A 26,131-nucleotide genomic window follows, 5' to 3' on the forward strand; every position below is an offset into this window, starting at 1 on the left:
CAAAAGGGATTTAGAAGTTGACTCACCGCTCTGTATATTCAAAGCGTGGTGCTTGTCGACGGTCCACCCGCCCAGCTTGGAGGCCGAGCTCTCGTATCCCTGAAGAACAGCCGTCCTCTTCTCCCACAAGATCAGGTCCGGACATGATTCATACTCGAAGCCCACAGACACTGGAACAACAATGTAAGGTTGCGCCATGTCAACCTGGACTGAAAATCTCAAAATAAGACGACATGGTCGTGGTAGTATGCGACGACATTGTATCCCAAAGGGCGTTCTCTAATTGCTCATCAAACTGTTTATGTGCTATAAGAGTTATTTTCTCAATATAGCGGAAGGTCAACTACTGATTTGTCCCTTGGGAAATAATGGAAATAATCTGTTCCTGGGTAAAACTGTCACCATCAAAAACCTTGTATTAACTCTTCAGGAAAGTGACATTTTAACAATAACTGAAGTGTAAGAACAAGTTAACCAATATGAATTTTGAGATGTCGACTTACTCTTGTTTAATATGCTTGTAGCCATATTGCACAGTAATCCCACAAACATAGATGGCTAGCTATTTACGAATTCACATCTTCGTGTTTTTGTGCTCTTTCTGAAACACCCAAATATGCCACAAGATGCCGCCAAAGCCTTGTCCAAATAGGAATTGGTGTCAAGGAAGTACTGTATGTTGAAAAGTGATGCAGCCCGACTGAGAGACCAAATCTGTATGCCAAGTTTGGCTTGGCTTGTTAGTGGAAGTCACAGTCTGCCACGTGCTCGAAGATGCTCATTTCTGGTGCATTTTTTTCAAAATTCCCTCATCTCCCACCAGTGGTTAGTAAAAAAAAAAAATAATTAAAATGTAAAAAAGAAAAAAAGAAAAAAATCACTGTTCAAACAGTGCATAATCTTACAGTGACATTTTTACATTTGTTAGGTACACTTGATTGAACTAAGTACAATGCAATTGAATTGAATATTTTAGCAGTTTTCCCCCCACAACCCTCGTGGGGATAAGCGGTGAAGAAAAGGAATGGATACGACTGTTTTGTTTAGGTACAATTTTGATTTAACTTATGTGCAGTACATTTTAATTGAATCATCATTTAAGTATTTTCTATTTTTATTTTCCTATATTTAAGCGCAGTGTTCAAAATATTAAATACACTGTTTATGAATAAACCCTCATTTTTTGATGAACACTTACATACACTTACTACTACGTTATTGTATTTTAACATTGGTCAGGCTGGTGGTACTTGGAGAGCGAATTATTTTTGGAACTTCAAGAACTACTGCTGTACATCATGCGCCAGAGTGATGAGATACTTTTTAAAAAAACACAACTGGAATATAATAATCAGCTAATTTTCAAATCAAAGAAAATAGTTTTACGGTTGGGCGTAAGTACAATATGGCTGAACAAAATGGGTGTTTCCTCACTGACCAAATGCTTCGGACAGGCCGTAGACTTTCTGGCCGTAGACGTCCGTCTTGTCCCACACGAAGTCGTACAGGAGGTTCGGCCCCGCGGGGAACCACTTCCTGAACAGCCGGCCCTCCACCGCCACCATGAGGTGCACCTTCATCAGGTTGAACGGGATGGCGACGTGAGTCAGGGTCACCCTCAGTATGGACTTGTAACCCGCTGTCCTGCTGCTCAGGTAGCCTAGCTTCATGTCGGTACCCGGTATGAGAATTTCCTCCTGAAGCGTCTACGTCGGTGCAAAAACGAAACACGTATCTATCCATTCATCCGGGAACAATTTACACTCTTCAGTGGAAGTACATTTTCAGTAGTATGCATTCTTTAAATGTAGAAATATGGTCGAGATGCACAAAATGGTCGGAAGAACTCATGCCTGGAAATGAACAGGAAGTTGGACATGAAGCTTGAAAAATGGTGCTTTTATTTGCCCAAAAGAGCCCTAATAAGAAGCAGGCATCCTAAACAAATGAGCAAGGCGAAATTGCATGGACCCATGCACAAAATTGAACAGAAAGTCTCAGAACCAAGCACGTCTGGTCTAACACGAAGGCCCCAGGCTGCCGCATGGCCATAAATACTCAGTTTAAATCCATATGCCCTTTTATTTCACAGCGAACGTCCATTTGTTTGCCATTCTGGCCGCTGACCAGTACAGACCGTCGCTTTTTATCCCTAACCTTTGCTCCGAGCAGATCGCCGGAGCCAAAACATCAATAGGGGGACAATTATGGCGTGGCATCGTAGTGTGAAAGATTTCTCCATGATAGCTCACTGAATAGTTTTCTCGATCGATTTAACAGAAATGTCCTTCATTGCGAGTGCTCCGTCCCGCTGGACGACAGCACCGCTGCATTGCCCTTGGGCTCGCGGCTCACACATGGCAGATCATATATGGGCTCATAATAACAAGCCGCGGCGTCGGATGGTTAAAGGTCAACAAAGTGCCGGTTTATTCCGCTCTGCTCCAATTAAGTCATGCACCTGTACATCCCCCTCTTTTGTCTGGCAAGATATAGTGTAACAACGCCGGTCAGAGGAGAGTTCGGTTGATCCAAATTCACCCTGGTGAGGACCGCTGAGTGGCCCTCGAAAGGGGAGCAAAGAGAAGGTGGCGGCTATAAATAGACTTGAATACAAATTTCACCGATGTGCCATAAATCTTCCAAGGCAAACTGGGAGACAAGATAATTAGAGAAGGACAAAGAGACGCCTGTTAGGCATGACAGTCACGAGCACTCAGCGGCGAGTTTGGGTGGCAATGGAGGTCAATGGAAATATATCCTGGAAAGCCCACTTTATCGCCATTTTAAACAAGACATGGAGCACTCACTTGGTTAGGAAAAAAGACACTGCACAAAAAATGGAAAATGCAAACAATACTTTCACTGCGAGGTAACTGCGAACTGAGGGTGGCCCGATGTTTGTTGCGTGTGAGCGTCTGAGGCTCATTCGCAAGTCAAACACAAAGTGAACTCGCGAAGTTGGGAAAGTCGGAAATCGAGGCAGCGCTGTATTTGTATTGGGAGACTAAATTAGCCATCAAACTACGAATTACGCCGTGTTCAATGGAAACTATCGATGACATTGTGAACTCGCGTAATCATCCTCGAAACTGGCCAAGTTCCGAAGAAGAGCAATCACACGGGCCAGATAAGGATCACAGCAGTGACTATTACGCTCCATGAACAGTTCTCAGAGTCTGGCACATATAAATGTATATGCGCGTGTGCGGAGAGTCAGTCACCTGGATTTCGGGCACCACCGTCCCCCTCTCGGCGCAGGAGCCGGCGAAGGCGGTGAGCGGCGCAGGCGACACCGCCGGGCTGGGCCGCGCGAAGCCGCTGAGGTCGCAGCTGGGGATGTCGTTCTCCTCGTGGCGCATGACCACCGTGTCCGTGACGAAGAAGCGGCCCCACGGCAGCCACAGGGTGCGCTCCTGCGTGATGAACGGAGCGCGTTCGAAGCGCAGGGCCACCGCGATGCCCCCGTCGGTCACCAAGTCGAAACTGAGAAGACGAGCCGGACGCACGTGACACATTTCATCTGCTTAAATTGAATTTTCGGGTATCTGTAATTTGGAGTCTTTTCTGACAGCTTTTTACTGAAATATATAAGATATACAGTGGTGCCTTGAGATACACGTGAAATTCATTCTTGACCGAGCTCTTAACGCAAAATACTTGTACCAGTGTCCCCTCGCTATATCGCGGTACACCTATTACGGATTCAGTGCAATGGCGATTTCATTTCACAGTCATATTGCGGGATTTTGAGTGTATGCTGTAATATGCTTTTGTGGGGAAATATATGCTTCCTCGCCTAAAACAGAAAAAAATGCATATTACAAGGAATAAAATGTGCAAAAATACAAACCCCAATTCCAATGAAGTTGGGACACTGTGTAAAATGTAAGTAAAAACAGATTTGCAAATTTTGTTCTTCCAGAGCTAATAGTAATGTGTGTGTGTGTGCGTGACAAAGAGATAGAAAGTGGCATCGATCCCTCAGATGGAGGCGGTCCAGTCCAACATGAGTCTAAAAGCCCAGACGTGCAAACCCGTCCAATCGGTCGCATTATCGGACCCGTGCCTTGGGGTGCGATAATGCGACCGAGTAAGCGAACGCCGCCTCCTGTGCGCACGTGATGCCGGACCCGCTCGGTACCTGTCGCTTCTCGCCGAGAGCCCATTAGCCCCTGCTCACCTGGAACCCACAGAGACATGCTCGTACGCGCAAGCGTGAGGCCGCACAAAAGGAACAAAGCCCGGCCGTTCAAACTAATTTAGCTGTAAATTCGCAGGCTGCAGCTGGACTGGTTTGTGGGACACCTACAAACACTTTCGGACAGGAAACCATGCGCGGCGGGCACCGATCGACGGAGGGGTTTTGCTGGGCGTTACCAGACATGACAACGGCCTCAAGACAGAACTTATCAAGCGGCAGTCTTTGCTCAGCGGCGCTGAAAGTGTGCTGATGCAACGTGCTGTATATTGACAAAAAAGTAAAACGATAGAGACCGAGCCCTGCCGCAAATAGCGAAATAAAATGCATACAATTGATGCCCCAGCCTGAAAATGTTTAGAATTGCCGATATTAATAGTTGAAACTGTAAATACACCACAGACCCATTAACCCCCCAAAACAGTTTCCTATCATTTTAAACTCATCTTATAACATTACAATTCAAAAAATGAATGGCTTTAAGATGATACAAAGGTTTTCATCTGTCAGTCGAGATGTATCACTTCAAACATAATCCTTTGACACCAGTAGGATGTCGTTCGATTCTTTGATCGCATCGCGAACGTTACGCTGCAAAAGCAAGGCCCCGTTTGAATCTGTGCCGCCTAGCTAAAGTGCTCCAGGTTGCCACGATTGTAAAGTTCCATCAGATTGATCACTGCAAATGCCGCGTACTGTATGAATTGATCTCCACAGCTCGGTGGCAACGAGGCTTATTTCAAGCCACCGTCAGCAAGCAGTGACGAAGCGCCCCCTCCAAAACCTCTTTTGTTTACGCCAGAAAACGTTTTTGGGCACAGCGTACTTTGAAAGAGGCAGGCCTCGGACAATGAACAACACATCATTCAAATTAGTCGAGACAGCTTTCCCATTTCTAAGTGGCTGAACAGGTGCATTTCTGATTTCACGCTGCACTGAGCCTGTTTACAGACGTTACAGCAGGGAGTGCTTGTGGCGGCGGTGGGTTCCAGCGGGAGTCGCAGGGCCATGTTTAAAAAACTGGGAAAACAGGGTGATGGAGGAATGTTTACACATAAGCTGTCTTCAAGAGAAGCGTATGCAATTTTGTGAAAAGGAACAAATGGAGCGATGCGTGAGAAAGACGCAGACAAGGGGGGAGGAGATGAAGGAAGGCGCCGTCACAGAGAGCAAAGAAGAGGAAAAGACTTCAAGGCCAAAGCAGATTAGAGGAGAGTTGATGAGGAGGGGTGTCGATGAAAGGCCGGAGGGATATCGGTGAGAAGGATCAAGAGCGTATGCTATATCGAGAAACCAGCAAGTGATAAAAATGTCAGCAGGAAGTGAAGCATGTATTGGGACACGACAGCTTTCTCTAGGAAGACATTTGTTTGACACCAAATAGTAAAGAAATAGTGTGCCATTTGCGGTCCTTAGTTAGTGATCTGGAAACACTAAAAGTCCAAATCCACAAATTTGTCTGAAAACTTACTGTTTGAAATATGTTATTTGTTTTGAATTTTTTTAATTCATGTCCTGTGTGAGAAGAGGTTAGGGATTAGGGTTAGAAATAATAACTATAAAACAAACACTTCTTTTTTTTGGTACCCCTGTCATATTGGAATCAAAGTGTAGGCTACACCTTTTCCATAACCTCTAGTTGGCGGTGGCATATTGGAATTAAAGTGTACAGCTTTTACATAACCTCTAGATGGCGACACACATTTATATAATGTGAAAGTTTTTTTTTCATTTCCCCCTATACCTATGTATAATGCGCTCTATTGATTCTTGACAACTTGTTGAGGAGAAAATGCGCATTACATACAAGAAATTACGGTACATTACGCATCTAACAGTGCCTTAAAAATCACTTAAAAACGCTCCTTTGTCGTTTTTGTAAAGGTTTATCGTCGGGCCAACATAGCATCCGTCTGCGATAAATGTCCGTGTGAAACATTGGTTCCGGCGGCGCGAACAGTTTCTTTTTTGTTTGTTTGATTTTTGTGCCGACATTTTTTAAGTCGACTTAGCCAAGTTTTTCCATTGCCAGGGTGTTGCCTGCCTTTTGCCCAGTGGATGGATGGATGGATGGATGACGGACGGATGGATGGATGGATGAATCGATTTAATGTTGGCTGGGTAGTTGGTTGGTTGGTGAGTTAGATATCCAATCCAATTGAATCCAAGCAAGTATGTACAGTACTACGACTCTCAGCCTGGTTGTTTCCTTCTCATCCTGCTGATTCTTTGAACAAACCAGCTGCCAACAGACTACACTATAATCTCATGACTGAGATTAGGATGGTCCTACTGGTCCTTTAATAAATGAGCTAATGTGCAGACGCAAAGTGACGAAATGCGCGTAAGAAGCATATCCGACGCATGTGCACCGCCTCAAATGAAACGTCTCCCTTAATTCCTCCAAGAGCCGCCGTTGTCTCATAAACAATGTCCATCTGCGCCGCGCCACGCAGTCCAAGATCGCTCGCTTTGAATTGGCATATTTGATTCTTTTTCCTCGCCTGCTGCTACAGAAGCATAATTTACGAGCGTGCACCAGAATGTCTTTGTTTGATGTCTCTGGGAATTGCGCCCGGCGCTCCCAAATTGGAAAGCGTGAGGCATATCAATGGCGGCGGCCAAGCGAGCATCTTTAGAACTAAAAGACGACTTGAAACAAGACAGATCTCTTACCTCCCATCCTGCCTGGTGACAGTGTATCCGAACGATGGCTTGTTGATGAAGCTGATGTTGACGCCCACCAGCGGCGTTCCGTCCGAGGTCACCGCTTGTCCGCGGATGACGCACACGTGCCTGCATGTGGACCCACGAGAGCAGCGAGATCACTACGAGGACAACAAATGGTACCTCGTGCTTAATGATGCCAAAGAATAACAGTCCCTCCGTAAATGAGGACAAGTGTCTTGAATTAAACTGGGACGCAGCAAACATGAGTTTACTGTTGGATAATGCATCACTTCCAAGACAAAAGATGGCCGCGGGGATGAATCAATCAAGCAACCCATTCAACCAACACTCCCCCCAGTACTGCCATGCAATACAAACACAATGGCCTTTGCTGTGTTCTGAGTGAAAGGCTGTGTTACAGCCCTGATTGTTGCAATGCTGCAGGATCTCAGTGTGAAAGAAGCTCTATTTTTTTTTCTCAACTAAAAACGCAACCAAATTGATGCCCCAGAACAGAAGCGCCAGAAAACACAGTACAGTAACCCCAGGGACCGAGCCCTGCCGTTGAACAGCGAAAAACCCAGAGCAATTAGCGCCCCCGCAACTTTATATGTGCCTATATTAATAGTTTAAACCTACATATATGATCTAAAAACAATGTAATAGTATTTCAAAGCTATCTTGCAACATTACACTTAATAAATGAATGTACTAGCAAAACCATACGCATTTGCCGAAGACCATCCATAAGTTCCGCTAACGACCCGGGCTAAACTTAGCTTCTCCCCAACAAGATTTTCGCCTCAGTCACGTCACCATTCTTCCTTTACAACAATTCTTACTTTCCTATTAGCCTGCGCATTGGTGACATCTTGGGAAATTCCACAAATGTCTGATCCGTACTGCTATATGAAACAATATCTGGCCTTCGCTGTGTTCTGTATAAAAGACTGATGAATGCTTTCCGTTACGACTTTGATGCTTGTTATCTGTGTGAAAGTGGCAAATCTTTCTGTGCAGCAAGAAACAACGTAGAAAGATTCATGGTGGCTGGCTTGTGAAAGGAAAACACTGTACAAAATAAAAGCAATCAAGCACAAGTAGAAAAAACATCTCCTTGCATGTCTCGGAGGTGTTTTTTTTTTTTTTTTCTTAGCCGAGCCGGAGCGATAATGAGATAGGAAAGCTTTACTTAGTTTTTTCCCTAATTAAAAAAAAAAAGCCCGACTTATCTTTCTCATTGCGAAGGAAACAATAAGAGTGCAGATTGCTCGACTCGCTTGGCTGCTTATCGAGACCCCGGGGCCGCCCGCCGCCGCTCAGCCTGACATCGATGTCACCAAATGAGATCCGATCGCCAGTCCCCCCCAGCGATGGATTGCCGGCCAGCAGCGGTGCGAGGTAACCAAGGACAAACGCTTACTGTACATCGGTGGATTTCGGAAAACTGTACGTTCTCATCCTTCCGATGTCGAAACAGGCTCATTCTTTCTTTAACATATGGGCAGAGTACGAGCATCTTCGCCACCTCTTGCAGCCAGTCACCCAAATGAGCGGAGACCTCGTCACATCACGTCTGACCTGGCGCAGTAGTACCTCCCCCTCGGTCAGCCATTGTTTTTGCCTAAAACAAAACACTCCCTGGACAAAATGCTATTTTTAAAAGCTTCGGGTCTTAAATATTGTCACATAGCGGACGGAAACCCTCAACATGTCCTTACCAGAGGCAAGATCATTCACCTCCTACTATGCCGCTCCCCCCTAGGAACCTGCCTCTATGTTAATTAGGCTGGCTCTCCTTCAGCAGACCTTGGCTGTCCAACCGCTGTACTGTAAACAAGCGAGCAGATAGCGCCGCAAATATGTCCAAAGCGGCTGTATTTGCACAGAATTACCGCGGCGCTGTCGTACGATCATGATTCACGCCGACGCTTGATTTGGTTTGAAGAGAGCAATCGTAGCGGGTTTCCTTTTAGGATGCGGGAAAGTGGAACCATCTCCTTCCCGCCCGCCTGCTTCGGCTGCACACTGAGACGATTACGTCTCCTCCTCCTCCTCCTCCTCCTCGTCAAGACAAATGATTGAAATATTGACATCAAAACAGAGCCCAAAGAAAGGAGATGTTGAGGGAGCGTGAAGGATCAGGGCGAAGTCACAGGGCGGGCCTCCGATGTGAAGCGCCCAGCGGCGATCATCCAATGACGGAGAGGCCACATTCCTGAATGGCCACATGAGATTCATCGATTTGGGCCACGTGATCCGAGAGCTGCTTTGGCAAAATGGAATGGATGAGTTCGTCTTTGAAGTACCCAGTGGAAAAGGCCAAAATGAGCCTAAAATGGCGGACTTCCCATGTCTTTTTGGCCTTGAGACGTTATTGCGGGTCTTCTCATGTCAGGCATGCCTACCAAATTGGATATTGCTAAGTGAAACGTTTGGTCAGGATCTGACCTTGTGGAGTTGAGTTTCGAAGCGTTTTGAAGGATCCCTGAATATGGCAAAACATATCCAATTCAAACCAAAATGGCGGACTTCCCGTGTCTTTTCCGTAGATCTACTCGTGACAGGCATGCCTAGCAAATTTCGCGGAGCTATGTAAAACGGGCTTTGGGGGCTGAAAGTTTGGTTATAAATCGAGTATGGGAAAATCCCCAAATTGGCAATTTAGTTGGCCTGGCCTGACAATAATAACAACGAAGAAATGAAACAATTTCAAGAGGGCCTTCACGGCGCAATAATACACAGTGACGCCGGCTCATCATAATGATGAGAAAAGGCGTTTAGTGGAGCCCGCAGAGAAGAAACACAACAAGAGGCCCTAATGGCCTAATGCTGGTAATAGCTGCGCTGTGTATCCATCTCTCCCAATGACTGTCCCTGTTTACTAATTTCATCTGCGGATGTCGATGCCGCCCACTGCAAAACCTAAAAACCTAACCAAGATCAAATCAAGTCGTAGCTCGATTTATGGGTTTAAATCTCAATGTTCGTGACTTTATGTAGTCTTATATCAAATCACTTTTCATTCGTAAAATGAATTGAAATGCCACTGAGCCTTTCCAGTCCCCCCCCCAAAAAAAACAACACAATTTCTGTTATCGCTGTAAAGAAAATAACAAAATACAAAATAACAATCCAAGAAAATGTAACAAAACGAAAGTGTAATTCCTGTAAGCGCAGCATTGGAGCGCGGCCTCGTTGTCGCTAGTTGCGACTCTTTGTCCCGTTCAATAAACGGCCGATTTGTTTGCGCGTGTTGCGAGCCAACATTCTTGTTACAAGCTAACTTTAGATACACCGTTACTCAAGTGAAGTGAAAAAAAGGAGAAGAGAAAGTACTGTCATGCCCCTGTCATGCACGTGGGCAAGGAGAGCCATCGTCGCCAATATACTTTATTGACTGGAACAAACAGACAAATACAAAATGAAAATACTGGCAAGGAGCTGCTGTAGGCCACAGAACACGCAACCAAACTCCCGCTCCTGATGTCACTCATAGGCCTACAACAGTACATACTGTAGTTCCATTTTAGGAAAGCAGTTGATTTCTTTCCATCGTATTTTGTGATTTTTGATGATGTACAAAACTGTATATTCCTCATTTCCTGACTTTTTTTGTAGTTGTATTTGAAGCTTATTTTTGGCAGTTTTTACCTGTCTCTCGCAATCCCCGTTTACCATTCCGTCCGGCGTCGGGCCTCGCTGCTCTCTGGTATCGCGTGTGGCGGCAGAGACAGTCGGGAGCTTTTATGCGGTGGCGGCAGCGTTATTGGGTGACACCTCTGCCGCCTCTTGCGGTGGGAAACATCAGAGGGCGGCAAGCTCCGACATGTCTACGAGGAAGCGGTTAAGCGGGATCAATGGAAAGATGATCGGCTGACCGGCCGTGTAGGGAAAGGTGCCGAGAGCCCATCCGAAGCCCTCATAAGCGCTCGCTTCTGTCAGCGTGAATGGTGCAAGGGGAACGAACACCCAGCATGAATAATAGATTGTCACTGATATTTTTAGGTGAGCCTCCATTCTCGCAGCTCATCTCTGGATTCTCCACTTTTGACTTATTTATGCCCAGTGCTCCTGCTACTCCTGCTTCTTCTTCTTCTTCTTCTTCTTCTTCTTCCACGCTCATCTGGCCGACAGCAAACGCTGAGTGCTTGTTGACAGCCAGCGAAAATGTCAACGAGGATGAAATGTCACCGTGTTTCTCGTACACAAGGCGCTACACCAAAAACCGTGAGAGTGTCTGATGGAAGCATGAACGTGTGCTTTTTTAACCGCTGGTCGCTGAAAACTGCTGGATAATGGAAAAATGTCTCACGCACACGAACTCCGACTAGGGAATTCATTTAAATGAGGCCCATTCAGAAGCGGGTATCTTAGACAGATGTGCAATGCTAAATGGCAACATATTTTGTTTTTTGGGGGGGGCTATGTCAGTTAATGTGAGCAGAGCATGGCATCAAAAGTTTGCCAATCATTTTGAGGGGGAAAAAAAAGGAACCAAAAAAAAGAGCCCACGACACCTGTTTAACCAATGCACGCAGCATTTGGGTGAGTTGAAGGGCTCCTACTTTGAAGAAATCCTTTTAGGGAAGTTGTTCAAAGGAGCCTCAAGATACATGGGGGTCCCATTCATCGCAGCTACAATGGAAAGGATATTTCTGAAGGCATTTCAAACATTAGTGGAGTGTTTTACCCTTGTTCTTCGAAAAATTCTCCCGCTTGAACTGGGATACTTTTGAAATATGTGCCGTCTTCCGGAACAAAGTTTAGCTAAAAATAGTGACGTCGAAAGCCATAACCTTCAGCGTCAGGAAATAACAACAACACGCAACAGTGTTTGTTTTCCTGAAACGATTTTTAAAAGAAACGCTCAAAACGAAGTCAAAAAATGTGATGTTGTCGATGTGTTTTTCGGTTTTGATGCAGTGAAAAAAGATGAGTGAGTTCCAAAGCGGGACGTAAATAAGGTGAGAAAGAGTCGCACGAGCGATTCCAGATGAAACGCGAAAGAAACAAAAGGCGTAGCGGGGTGGGGGGATTGCGGGAGTCTGACAGCCTTCCTGTCCAATCTGAAAGTGCGCCCTGCCTCTGGGAGCGGGCCTCAGACGGATTGCAGTGAAAGTAATCACGATACACGAATACGAGATGCCGTTCACGTCTTCTTTTTTTTTTTTTCCTTTTTCTTTGCCTCGTTCCGAGTTTGTCCATCATCATCTGTCCGTCATCCGTCAAGCGGCTCACAACCACCGCCGGCTGTCCATTTCACCCTCCATTACTCCGTCCAGCCGCCTTCCTCCTCCCCCCCCCCCCAAAAAAACATCCCCTTCTAACACTTGCTTTTGCTGTAGTTATTTATAGCGCAGTTGTCTTAAGCAATCAAGTGCAAAATAACTCACAGGACGCAATAACAAGCAACAAGCGGGCTCCAACAAGCGGACTAATGCTATTTCGCAGCATTTAGTCACTGCAGACCCGCAGTTCTACACTTAAAACAATTCATGATCGTCCAGTCGGAACATATTGGATGGCTTGTTTATTGTATGCAATTGCTTTTAGATGAATACGAGGAGTGCGTTTGCTCTTCTGTCTTAAAGATCACACTGGAAAGTAGGCGAACACTCCGCTTTAAGGCTCCATTTCATTGACACCTCATGTACAAAGGCTGCATCAAAAGATAGACATGCTCCATTTTGACTGATAGAAGAAGAAAATAATGAATCGATATTGAATAAACTACATTCATATTTGTTTTTGAGAAAATGACAAAAAAGGAATAAAATCAAGATTTTCTTTAAAGTGAATGTCAAGGTTGACTGATGTCAATATAATTGATTGATTCAATTGATTAAAAATACCTTTAAATATATATATATATATATATACACAATAGAAATATATTAACATGAATAATAAACAAAGTAAAGTAAAGTAAAGCAATAATGCTTCATTTTAATTGATAAGAATACATTACAAAAAGTAATCATTACATGCATTTAACAACATAACAATTGTAAAATACTTGAATTAAATGAAGAAAATCGGAAGTCTGCTGCTCGGAAATGAATCATGCTCAGCGGTTTGACTGATCCATACACCCATTAATAAAATTAAATGCAACGCATTGAAAAGAAATAAATAATACAATAGATTATTATTATTATTATTATTTATAGTAATAATAAGAATATCCATTTGTTAAAAAATATACGTTCAAGTTGAACACAAATGAAATTCATGACTAATGTAATTGTTGATAATTGGACAGCTATGTTATGGCCGAAAATCGATGAGCACGTGCCGTTTTGATTGACGCTGTGAGCGGTATTCGTTGAAAAATCTGTTCAATGTGATTGTAAGTTTCCAATGGCACCGCATCACATTCTGAAAGCCATTTCGAATACTTTGACCTTTCCGATACAGCTCTCGCGTCGAAGCTTAGGGAATGTTGATCGTGTACCTAATGAAGTGCCCGGCGAACATGGCCGAAATGTCAAGACCTCCGACGAGCGCAGCAAAGGTTACTCACTTGGCGTCGAAGGGACTGGCGCCGCGCACCACGTGGGTGCTCTCCCGGCCCACCAGGAAGCGCACGCGCTCGTAGAAGCTCCGCAGCTTGCCCCGGTTCCCCGACGACACTCGGGTCTCCTGGATGATGTCCAGCGGGTCCGGCGAACCCACGCACAGCGATGTGCTGTGACAATTGGCCTGCAGGCAGCAGTCTGGATCCATGCAGTCCAGCAGACCATCTGACAGGGTTACAAATACGCAAAAAAAATAACGCTATTTAAGTGACTGTACAGTAGAATGAAACCTCGCTTTCCATGATCGATTCAATTAAGGAAGTCAGACTAAAACTGAATTGTATGAAATCCAAAGCGCTATTTCCTAGAGGAAATAATGTAAATCAAATTCATTTGTTTTTGAGACACCCAAAGAAAAAAAAGAAAACAACTTTTTAGAGTCAATAAAATCCATAAAAGCAATGGCGAACGACGGAAGATAAATCAGTCAGTGGCGAAAAGAAGATGCTTTCGAATGGATAAACACATTCTCAAAATCTTTGAAATTGCCACAAATGCGTCATGATGGGTCCTCTGCGAGGGGTCATATTTACTTGCGTAAACACGGCGCCTTGGGTTTACGCGCATGCGTGTGACGTCACAGACTCATTCCATCCATAGCAGAAGTCGCATTTGTTTTTGTAACGTGAGCCCAAGAACCTTGGGGTGCCAACAGGGCCACCTGGCATACTTAATAGGAAATCTTCGTCCGTGTCTTACCTCCGTCGTTGTCCTTGACGTCGCCGCAGGCCGTCTCCATGGAGGTGTCGCAGCCGCTGCCCCTCCAGCCCAGCTGGCATACGCAGTACCAGCCGCCGTTACCCAGGGTGCACCTGCCGTTGCCGTTGCACAAACCGGGGCAGCCCTCTGTTTGGGTGACATGAAAGAGAGGATATATAGAGAGGAAAGACTGCTCGGGCAAAGTAAAACAATATTGCATAATAATCTATTGAAAATTCTTTTGCAGACTCCTAAACTTGTCCCCCTGCAAAACCAGTTGAAAAGCTACTTGATCTGGGTTAGTGTTTGGATTTAGTTCCCGGCGCTTCCTGACGTTTACACACACACACACACACACACACAAACGCACAGACACACACTCGTTTGTGATTGTTCCACGGCGAGTGCCTGGGGGGGGGGGGGGGGGGGGGGGGGGGGCAAACGTAATGACCCTCCGCTTCAAGTTGCTCAATGCGATACACCTTCGGCGAAGCCGCTAATATCCCTTCCCCATGCACTCAGATGCGCCCGATCCTCACAGTCGATATTGGAGTCATTACCCGCCTTCGCGCTGTATAATGACACAGTTTGTTCCTCTCACACTCGGCTTACTATCGTGCGCAAACACACACACACACACACACATAGTAGGTTACAGCCACGATGGCTATTGAGCAAAAAAGGTCCACCGCATGTCATTATTCACTCATGTTGTTGATGCAGGCTGTTAATGAATGGAAGAGGCCTCACTCACGAGTAGCAACTGTTTCCAATTGTTTTGACAAGGCATCCCGGTGGAGAGATTCTGATGGATGACAAATCAGTTGCGTCGTGCAATTAATGAAAACACAAGATCCACGTAGATTTTGAAAAGTCAAATGTGCACTGCTACAAAAAGAATAATGCTCCGATTTGAGTGACATTGAACAATATTCAAATCATTTCAAAAGTTCAATCATAAATACAAACCCATGAGTTGAACTAAAGTCCAACTGATACAAAAAAGACATGTTAGTGTATTCAATTACATAATATTAAAAGCAAAGAACTAAAATATATTTTCAATAACTGTGGTGGTAGTTTTGTAAAATATTGCTTTTTGAAAGCTAAAATTGTTGGTATAGATTTAATTCACAAATATACACATACTGAATTGATTTTAGCCACTGCGAGTCAGTTGGAACACCTTTGCATAAATTGTGATTTGAATCATTTCGCCAATGATGCAATTGTGCCTCAGAAGGGCTTTCTTCTGGCTTCTGATTGGCTAAAATGGCCTACATCGAAAAAAATAGACTGCTGAACAAGGCCCGATGAGATTACCCCTAAGTGTGCGTTCCACCATTAAGAGGAGCCAAATGCAACAGAAATGCTAGTAGGGAGAACAAGCCAGGTTTTGGGAAGATGGAAAGCGGGATGCTAAGCACAACGGTGTTTATTCGGGAGCATTATCTGCTCCGATTATCTGCTCACGTGCGATTGTAATCGCGACGTCTCGGGGATATCAAACGCGCGCGTCTGTCACCCTCGGTGTTGTCGGCATGGTGCCTTGATAAACGCCTCGCTGAGCTCACCATTTTTATCAAGCACGAGGAGTCAGACTGACACTTACGTCGAATGGGGGGAAACGGGAAAATGGGGAGGATGAAAGACGGGGAAAAAAGCGACAGGTGGAACCAATGAAAGGTGGAATGTGAAAGGAAGCATTTATGGAAATAATGGCGGATAGAATACGACACAACCCGGAGATGAGGGTTTCAGATCTTTTGGTTAAGTGAGTAGCGTTGTAACGGGAGATTCGGATTTTGATTTATACATTGGCTAAGGGACAGAAAGTGGAAATTCCTTGAGATGTATGCATGTATGCAGTTAACAAAGACTCGCGGACAGCATAACTAGTATGTTTTGTGCATTTCAGTAATAGTTGGGGGGGGGGGGGGGGGGGGTGACCCTATCCTCAGCTATTTACTGATGCCCTTCTTCTTTTGCTTTCGGCCACAGCGCGTCAGGAATTGACATCATTTTCCAGGGCTAAACTGGATTTGGTGACAAGGAAGTACAGTATGTTGAAGTGATAGATGTCAACTGAAAGACAAGCTTTGTGTGTCGTGGCTGGCGATGTTTTTGGCAGTGCACTAATCCCAAAGAGATTCGCGTTTCACTATTCACATGTTCACCAATTCACGTGTTTTTTTTAGGGAAATCCATCTTCAGCTGTTTGGCGAAAAACTCAAAAGAGATTTGCGTATTTATGTGCTCTGACTGTAACAACCTCAGAGGCCATGAGATGGCGCCAAGCCCACGGTAATAGGAAAGTAGTCATTGGTGTCAAGTCAGTATGTTAAACAAACTTGAGAGGAAATGTGGATTATATATTTATAGGGATTTATATGGATTATTCTATGAATAGTAAAAGCAAAAATTAATTGTAATAATGACAAAATAAAATAAGTGAAACTATAAGGTAAATGTATTTAAAAACAAAATGAGAAAACATGTAAAATCACAATAATTCAACAAATAAGAAGAGTCCCGGTGCCGCAATTGACCTGGATGAAAAAAAACAACCATTGGTATTTGTTGATATGGTGTCAGTATGTTACAAATGATTTGGGCAAATATGCTATAAGGCTCAATAGAAGAAAGTAAATATAATACAGTAGTTTAAATGAAGAAGTAAATAAGTCATAACCTGAATAGGACTTGCTTCCCATATCCATTGATACAGCTTTTGTATTGTAATTTATTGATTAGCTAGTGCACCTTCGAAGTGAGTGCATATGTGCCATTGTTCTGCATGTTTGATAATCGAATACAGCGGAGCTTTTAACCATGTCGTCTGTCCTCCCAAGAAAATCAATTAAGCTTTGGCAATCACTGATTTGAAAGGGCCTCTGCTAAACGATAAAGGGCTCCTTAAAAATCTATTTCAATAAAAGGCGGAATAAATAATGCGCTGCGGTCAGAACAATACAATTTTCCCTTAATTTCCCAGAAGAACGGCAGCAACTGCCGGAGGCTAATAGTGTTAGAAAACGTCTCTGTACAAAACGCTGACGCCAGGAACACGTAGCGAGCTGCCTTAGGTTAGCTGGTTAAATTTCCTATCACCACAGATGGCCTCATTTTGGTTCATGAGCTAACAACAGTGCACCGTTATTCTCAGCCAATAGAGAGCTTTGAAATGGGCAAAATCCAGGTAGTCTCGTTAGCATCACAGATAATAGCTAGGCCTCACGTCCGTCGCACAGTGGTTGCATTTTGGTCACCGACCTCACAATAGCATATCATTGTTTGACGCCGAAACGAAACATTGAAATTCAGGCCACACAGCTAGCCATCTTTGCTGAGCTGGCAAAGCTTGATGAGCTAGCACCGTGCATAGCAACTTCCTTTGTGAGCTAACAGCATAGCATCGTTTGATCATTTACCCAAGGGCCCTGTTTCCCCCCCACAACTTTTCAACTGCAACGGACGCACAACTCGATCCAGTGGGTGTGAAGGTGCTAAGTGGAGATGATGGCGTGACAATGGCGCAAAAAGGTGGTTAATGGCGTTGGTGTACAGTGCTCGTCGGTATGTATGCGACAAAGTTAATGGCAGTCACACAACGGCGATGAAAGAAGGGTCGACGTGGAAAAGAAAAAAGGAGGAATGCCATACCTTTCACTACCCTATCCAGATAGTGAGCTTGGGAGATAAAAGATAAGGACAATATAATAAGGGAAGGTAGAGACAGCAAGGCAGAGTGTTAGTGCACCACAAAAACAAAAGAAAGCATGCATCACAAGCAAGACGACCAACACGAGCCAACACAAAGATGAAAACGAGCCATGCAGACTCCCGTCGGACGGAGCGTCTCGCGGGACCGTTTTCAAAGAGCGATTGATGCACGAGGAGGTCAGGCTTTTTCGACTGTGGGACGTTTTCATCTTCAAACGCACCTCGGCAGATGGCGAGGTCGAAACGATTCTGACAACTGATCTGAAATGGTGATCTTTGGCTTCTTAATGGACGCCACGGAGGGATATTCTTATAGAGATCTCAGAATAGTCCATCAATAATGGAGCACCCGCTAATGAAACATTCGCAGACCGAGTCCTTGCTCGAGAACAACAATAACTGAGGTTCTCCTGGTTTATTGGAGGAAAGCTTTCACCGCTCCATTGATGTCTCATCCCCATTGATGCAATGTTGAACCACAATGATTTTCACGGGTCAGCGTGACCGGCCGCACGTTAAACCCCAAAATGTCACCCGCGGCTTGTTTAACCCGTCAAATGTTAACGGGTCAATGTGACCCACTTCATGTTTACCATAAAAATGCCCACAGGTCAATGTGACCCGATTCACGTTTAACTATATAACATCCATGAATCAAAGTGACTTGACGCATGTTTTAAAATAAAAATGTCCTCGGGTCATGTTAAAGCCTGAACATTTTCATGGGTCAACGTGACAAATCCGCTTAATTCAATGTGCAATCCACTGCATGTTTACCTAGAAAATTGTACATGGGTAGATGTGACCCGCAGCATAATTAACCATAAAAATGTTCACGGGTCAACGTGACCCACTGCAGGTTTAACCACAGAAATGTTCACGGGTCAGCGTGACCCACTGCATGTTTAACCACAGAAATGCCCACGGGTCAACGTGACCCACTGCATGTTTAACCACAGAAATGCCCACGGGTCAATATGACCACGCTGCAGGTTTAACCATAAATATGACCGCAGGTCAGTGTGACCCGACTCATGTTAAACAACAAAAATGTCCATGGGTCATGGGTCAATGTGTCCCGCTGCATGTTTTACCATGGGTTCATGTTAAACTCTAAAAATCTTAATGGATCAATGTGCAATCTGCTTGTTTAACATTGCAAATATCCTCAAGTGAATGTGAGCCGCTGCCCGTTCATCCATAAAAATGTTCATGGGCCGATGTGCTAATCGTTCCTGTGTTGGTTTGGGCCAGTGCCGTTCATGTGCAGTCTGGACACAGTCTGATGTGAAACATGTCCTGCTAGTAACAAGACAAAAAGGTGTTGCTAGTCACGCAAAAGTGGCTAAGCGAGCAACACGGAGTAGCTGCTTGCTTGGTCGCAACACCCGAGCTTTGTCCCCTGTCATCACAGTCATGAAATACCAACTTGGCATGAAACAGAACCTCCCCCCAAAACTGAGTGATTCCAACCAGAGTGTGACAAGTGGATGATAAGTGGAATGTAAATCTTTATCCTTTGTTGACTTTGGTCGTGTCAGAGACCGTTTACGAAGACACCTGAAAATTGATTAAAATTGTGCATTTTTTTTTTTTTTTTCAAAATATGTCTCCTTCCAATGTTTTTGGAAGGAGTCCCCCACAATACCTTTAAGCCCCTTGTCACTTCCGGGTCAATATAGTTATCATAGGGTGTACATTTTCCAATTGGAACAGTAACATAACAGGAGGATGAATAAGAGCGGGTACTGAGGAGCGAGCGTCTTTCAAATCAGTGGCCTCAAAAGTTTCGAACTAAACTGCACTCTTCTTCCCGAGTGTTGTTGTTGGAGAGCAAACAAGGAAGGAAATTACAAAAACGTCAACAAGCCCGTAGAATCGACTCTCGCCATCGAAAGGTCGCCACCTCCCCCAAAGGGAACATGCTCAAGTTTTCTTTAAGACAGGAAACAGAGAGAGAACTCCTACTCCGAAGACTGCATGTCTTCAACAACAGTTGAGAATATATTTTAAACAACTTCACAAAAACAAGTCAGCCATATGCACTTGTTTTCAAATGATACGAGATAATAGTTGATTGCAGATGATTTTGCGGCCCTGTCGAGTTATGGCTGGCGAACCACGGATTTAGAAAACACGACCTCCGGATGGCCTGGCAGTTTTGACGTTCAGCGGGTCTGACAGGCCTGACATTAAATAGCGGGGTGCAAACTAAATAAAAAGGCACCTGTCCTGGTGAGCTCCAGTCACACTTGAAAAGCTGTCAATCCTCACAACATCCATCATCATCATCATCATCATTATCATCATAACCCAAATACATAAAATATCTTTTTTTGAAAAAGGGTCCTTTGCTGTCAGGCGCAACCACATGACTCAGGCAGGCACAAAGGCAAATAAAACCAGGCTGCTTGAAAAGCGGGCTGGCAAACTTTGACATTGAAAAGTAATCAGCTAAAAAAAAAAATTGTACTTCAGATACCGACTGACTGACTGACTGACTGCGGGCACCAAGAAAACGGAACATTACAGCAATCTGGAGACTGCGGAGCATACAAGGTGTGTTTATTTTGTTTATTTCTGGCTGTGTGTGCTCACTCTCTCTTGTTTTGACTTCTTGCCATGTAACTGTTTATGGTCTGGATTCCAATGTTATTCAAGAGGAGACTTTGGGCCACAGGAAAACAAAGTGCTAAATCCAAAGTAGAGACTATGGAGTTTATTACTGCTGCATCCAGAGCTAAGAACGAAGGAGGATAAAGAGGCTCTCCTGTCTTTACTTCTGCCGGTCCATAGTAAGGATAGCAATTTTATTCAAGCTGAGAAGAAAACAGAGCAGTCCGGCAAAGTGGAGACTGCGGAGGATATTGTGTTGCTTTTGGTCATAGCTGTGTATGCTCAGGTTCTCTCGTTGTTTTTACTTCTTGGCATGCGGTGTTCATGGTAAGGATACCCATTTTGATTGCAGACTGCAGACAAGAAAACGCAGCACCACAGCCGTTTGGAGACCGCGGGGTATATTTTAGTGTATTTTTGTGTGTATATTTTGCTCATTTCTAGCTGTGTATCCTCACGTCACAATGAGGCGACTAGGTACCGTGTAGTGGAAAAGGGGCTTACAGATGCAACTATTGTGATCTCCTTCCAAGGCAAATCATCAGAAAAACGTGAGGCTTTCAAGAAAGCTGTTGCTATTCAGACAAACCCTGAAACAAGCGAGTGCAAAAGAGAGTGCAAACACACACGGAGCCGGCGGGCGGAAATGAGCAGCAAAGAGGAAGAGGGTGAGCCAACTCAAAGGACACCTTAGCACATTCCCACATTAAAATGCATGAAGGCAAGCCTCGGATCCTTGCGTAAACCCGTTCATGCTTTACTGAGTTGCACAAATTCAATTAAGCATGCTTCCTCCGCCCCCACCGCCCCCCACATCCGCCACGTCTCATCGCCAAGCGGACCCTCCCCATCACACCCACCCACCGCTTCACAGGCAAAACCTTTTTGAAGACGCCACACAAAAGCGTGGCCCCGTCCTACCGATAGTGCAGTGCTCTCCGTTCCAGCCGGGACTGCATTCGCACTTGCCGTCCTTGCAGGTGCCGTGTTCGTTGCAACGCGGGTGACACGCCCTTTGGTCGCATCCGGCGCCCATCCAGCCGTCGTCGCAGCGGCAGGTGCCCGACGCGCAAACCCCGTGGCCGCCGCAGTCGGCTGCGCAAATCTCTGTGGGAGAAAAAGGTGGACAGACAGAGAAGATGGGGGGGGTCGATGGGAGTAAAAGAGAAGAGAACTCCAGGAGTTATTGTTGAGGGAAGGCGGCCACGCTCCACTACCTTGTCTCACGAACGCTGAAAGGAAATTCCGCCGCCTTTCCCCAACAATACAAATCTAATAAGACCATTACAAAAAGCACAGATGCCGACTGCGTCGACCTTACGGCAGCAGACGTCGTCTTCATCTTTTTGGGGATAATTCACTTCTACTTACAGACGGCTGAGAAAAAAAAAAGGCCATAGCTTTGTTAAAAGTGAAGAAAGAGGACTCAAGTAAGAGGACTGATACTAGTAAAAGTAAAAAGCAGTTCCGACTCGAAGCTACGGCATGCTCGTAATGTTTAAAAGGTAATTCACGAAAACAAAATGGCAAACTTTTCACGACGACGGTGTGTGATCCTCTCAAGGCGATATATACACACACGATACATATTCAGCTTACACACGAGGTGCCAACAGGGAAAGTGAACATCTTGCTCGAGCTCGTTAGCGCATATGGTGAAATGAGCAGCCGAGAACAACCTCGGCATCGACTCCGGGGTCTCGCTCGGTGCACAAATTGAGACGGCGATGTTCATTTGACGGTGTAGAAATAGAAAGACACAAAGGTACAGCTACACAGCGCTGTCTCTGCCGACGCCAGCCATCCGTGCATTTTCTCGACCGCTGATCCTCGTTAGGGTGAGTCGGAACCTATCCCAGCTGACTTCGGGTGGGAGGCGGATACACCCTGGGTTGGTCAGCAGCCAATCGATACCGTTCGCACCTATGGACAATTTAGTCTTCAAAACTTCAAAAGACCTCGAAACTTGAAAGTGGAAGTCCTAACTAGTAGCCCACCGTGACAAAGCTAAGCGATGCTAAATTGAAATGTAATCAAATCCTCGTTCCGAACCTTTACCTCCAGTCGATCTGCGGCAAAATGTTTTTTAAAATTCAATCCCAGAAGCCAGTCGTACATACATTGGTTGTCATGAGGTCACCCACAAAAAAAAAGAAAGAACCCATACCCAAAAACAAACAGGAAGTCTGCCATTTTAGGGTCCTTTTTCACCATTCCCAAGGGTCCTTCAAAACCAACTCGTCCGGGAGAATTTGTCAAGTTGCTACCAAATTTGAATCACATATACTGGACGGTAAACTGCCCCAAAACATTTGTTTTTATCATTGCATGTTGGCAGAGCATGGCGGTGAAGTTTGATGACTCGCCACAAAATACGAAATTCCAACAACTCCACTCCACTCCACTGCACTGCACTGCACTGCACGAGGTCCGAAATTGATCCAACGTCTTCCTATCGTAAACGTGTTCCCACTATTGCAATGATTGCCATATGTACACGTGAGAGCTACAGAGAGAGAGCTGAGAGATTGGTTTTCCAATTGGATTATGTTGTGGTCAGCGAATGTAAACAAGCGCACATTTCGCGGCCCAAGCTTATGACTGCTCCAAAGCCACGCGGCAACACCATCTTAGCCTTGGAAGTATTACGGCAAGCGGAATTTATTGAGAGGCTTCCTCGCAGTCTGTTTGCCATCCTGTACGGCACTAAGCTTAGTGTTGTATTACAGGAATGCTTGACAATAAACAGGATAAAGCGGGATAAAGCGGAAACTCATCATCATTTACAGAGCTCACTACCCATTTCCCCCCACCCCACAAAATCACCCCCTGGATTACCTCTTTAAAGGCATTGCATGGAATATCCAAGGAGTCTTCCATCTGAGGGCTGAGATTGTCATCTCGGGCAAAAACAAATTGCCGTCTGAGTGGAAGCAATCGAAGGCAGATGTACTGATTATCGGCACATAGGCTTTCATCCATCAGGGAACCATCGTTAAAAACAAAACAAAACAAATAAAACAAACAAAAGTCTCTCAGATGCATCGATTCGCAGCTTTGCTGTAAAATGAAAGTTCTTCCGGAACTTCTGAAAATCAGACAGCTCCGTCAACCCACCGCTGAGGTAAGAAGAACCTTCTAGGTCATTTTCATCCAAAAAGAAGATTCCAAAAGTACACCCAAAAAAACACATCTCCTTTCATGCAAGCTTTTCTCTGGCAATTCCTCTTAAAATATATCGAATCAAGACGTCTTCTGGCAGAACACAAGAGTGTTAATATGAGCTGCCAAAGATGTCAAGGTTGTTGTCGGCTGAGCTATTAAAAAACGTCTGTCACAAAAACTGACACTGTGTTATTACGAAATGTTATTCCTTCCCTGCCTGCAGATTTAACGGATGATCGCCACGAATGGTCGTCGTTCTTCAGCTTGTCGGCCACGACCGTTCATCGGCGTGTTATTTCCGCTCCGCCGTCAAGGAATTATTTACCGCCGCTAATTAAGACGGAACATCATTAGCCAAAACCGTTGCCGCTTTATTGCCCTTCCGAAGCCATCGGCTAATAGTAGACATTCAGTTCTTAAGGCTCATTGAGACTCCCGGTATGTATGAAAGACGACACGTGCATTTTAAAACGGTGTCCAGTAAATGTCACCGCCCTTTATAGATCCATATAGCCGGTGTGTCGAACTTAGCAATTCATTCACGAAAGAGGGAACTCTTTTTTCCCCAAAGTTTTAGATGGCACACATTAGTCATGTCTCTGCCTAACATCGGCGGCTAGTGTTGTTGTTTCACTGGAATTACGGCATACAATGACATACTTGATATGTCATTAGTATCATTAACATACAGTACAAATAACAGAACAACCAATAGCGGCCACTAGTTGTGTTGAATTGTGACTATTTGACGTGACAACATGGCTCGTTTCATAAAAACAAGATTTTGCCAGCTGCTAATTACAAGACAACGTCAAACAAACCAAACTTGCTCCGGTTTTCATGTTGGTTATGCCTGTAGCGAGTAGTCCTGCTAGTAGTCCTCCCTTAGTACGTAAGCATTCGCCGTTATTGATTATGATATAATCTTCTGTTTTAGTGTGTGGATAAGAAAGCAGACCTTGTTCCTCTCTCGCTCTTCGATGTTGTATCACCGCTGCTGTGAGACAAAGCGAGATGGTTGTGATTGTGGGGGTGCCAGTTGCAGAAGGCAGATGATAACTCGCCAGTTCGTGCGTGCGTGCGTGCGTGTGTATACAGTATGACCTCGCCCGAGGAAAAACAGCCAGACACTTCTTAGAAGCAGCCATCAGCTTGTATTTGATCTCAGCTGTTTATTCAATTGCAGCTGTCATTATTCTGAAACAGCTTGTCCTCGTCGCTTGTTCACATTAACAGGAGTAGAAATGCTGCTGGCTTCAAAACGCTTGAAGACAACTGACAACGTTTTTCCCACACTCACCCGCGGAGCAGTCGTGGCCCGTCCAGTTAGCGTCGCAGCTGCACGTCCCCGCGTCGGCCAGGAAGCCGCCGTGCCCGGAGCACCGGTCCGTGCAGGAGGCCCTGGGGCTCTCGCAGCCCTGCCCGCCCCAGCCGGCGAAGCAGTGGCACTCGCCCTGGACGCACACCCCTCGGCCCGAGCAGGTCGGGTCCAGGCAGTCCGCTGACAAATGAAAACGTTTCCGAAATTAGAATCCCTCAGGTAGGTGCAGAAAGCGTCACGGTACCGAATGTACCAACCGCAGTCAGAATGCGTCAGATATAAGCCCCTTTTACCGAAGTCAGTAGCCGAACGTTACTTGTTGCTGGGCAACAAATATGTCTTATCAAAGTCGACAGACCCCTGTTCTTGTGGTACAGAAAAATGAGACCAAGATGTTTTCGAAAGGCTTGAAATGTGTTTAAATCATGTGGAAAGTATTAAACTATCAATTAAATCATTGAAATAGATGAGCAGCGCACCCGCCCCTCCTCTTCTGAGAGGGCCTTCACTTCAATCGCACTTTTAGGGAATATTTTGTCCGGTTAGACGATACCAGAATGGCGCACACAGATGGCAAACGGACAACGGGGCTCGCGCGACGTCAGCAGTGCCCCCGTTTAAAATGACATCAAGTGGACATAAAGGCCGCCATAGTACGACAAACAGCATCTCCCGCCTCTCGCCAGATGGTTTGTGCACCAGGCCCGAGGAGCAGAGGACTAACTGACAAGAAACTCTCCTGGCAATTAATCACGGGCGGCTGAAGGTCGCGGCGAAGAAAGGTAAAAATGTTAAAGGCCGCTCTCGTCCCCGTTCCCCTCCGCGGCTCACCGCTGACACGCCGACCCGAAATAGAATGGGGGGGCCTGTGAATGTCGCGCACACCCATTTATCAAACCCCCCCGGTGCCATTTTTCATCTTGAAATGAGAGCCTTCAAGAGCTGACAAACACAATGGCTGCCTCACTCTTATCTGCTCGGGCATTATCCTTCATCGAGTTCCCGCTGGATTTACATCAGACGCCGCGTCTGACTTCCAACACCGTAAACGGACTGTTTGGTTGTTCATATGCTGCCACATAGTCGCCATTTATAGTCTGTTACTCACTTGCTATGGGGGATGGCTGCAACTCTCCAAGCTAAACTGCTATACGT

At 45.2% G+C, this 26,131-nt stretch overlaps 1 protein-coding gene across 12 annotated transcripts in view; it reads right to left on the reverse strand.

Annotated features, from left to right (window-relative positions):
* The window catches only part of tenm4 (teneurin transmembrane protein 4), a 180,509-nt gene that overhangs the window by 45,766 nt on the left and 108,612 nt on the right, over positions 1–26,131 (reverse strand). For 7 of the 12 annotated variants that reach the window (XM_061781954.1, XM_061781952.1, XM_061781953.1 and 4 more), the window contains 9 exons: positions 24,956–25,156; positions 21,412–21,597; positions 17,815–17,841; positions 14,152–14,298; positions 13,398–13,617; positions 6,878–6,997; positions 3,225–3,486; positions 1,439–1,706; positions 27–170 (listed from right to left, as the gene is read on the reverse strand). In XM_061781954.1, coding sequence (XP_061637938.1) covers positions 27–170; positions 1,439–1,706; positions 3,225–3,486; positions 6,878–6,997; positions 13,398–13,617; positions 14,152–14,298; positions 17,815–17,841; positions 21,412–21,597; positions 24,956–25,156 — 1,575 coding nt within the window. The remainder of the gene's footprint in view (positions 1–26; positions 171–1,438; positions 1,707–3,224; positions 3,487–6,877; positions 6,998–13,397; positions 13,618–14,151; positions 14,299–17,814; positions 17,842–21,411; positions 21,598–24,955; positions 25,157–26,131) is intronic. The other 5 variants (XM_061781959.1, XM_061781960.1, XM_061781951.1 and 2 more) reach the window with 1 other exon arrangement.

The sequence above is a fragment of the Phyllopteryx taeniolatus genome, chromosome 8, assembly GCF_024500385.1.
Source record: "Phyllopteryx taeniolatus isolate TA_2022b chromosome 8, UOR_Ptae_1.2, whole genome shotgun sequence".
Classification (NCBI taxonomy): domain Eukaryota; kingdom Metazoa; phylum Chordata; class Actinopteri; order Syngnathiformes; family Syngnathidae; genus Phyllopteryx; species Phyllopteryx taeniolatus.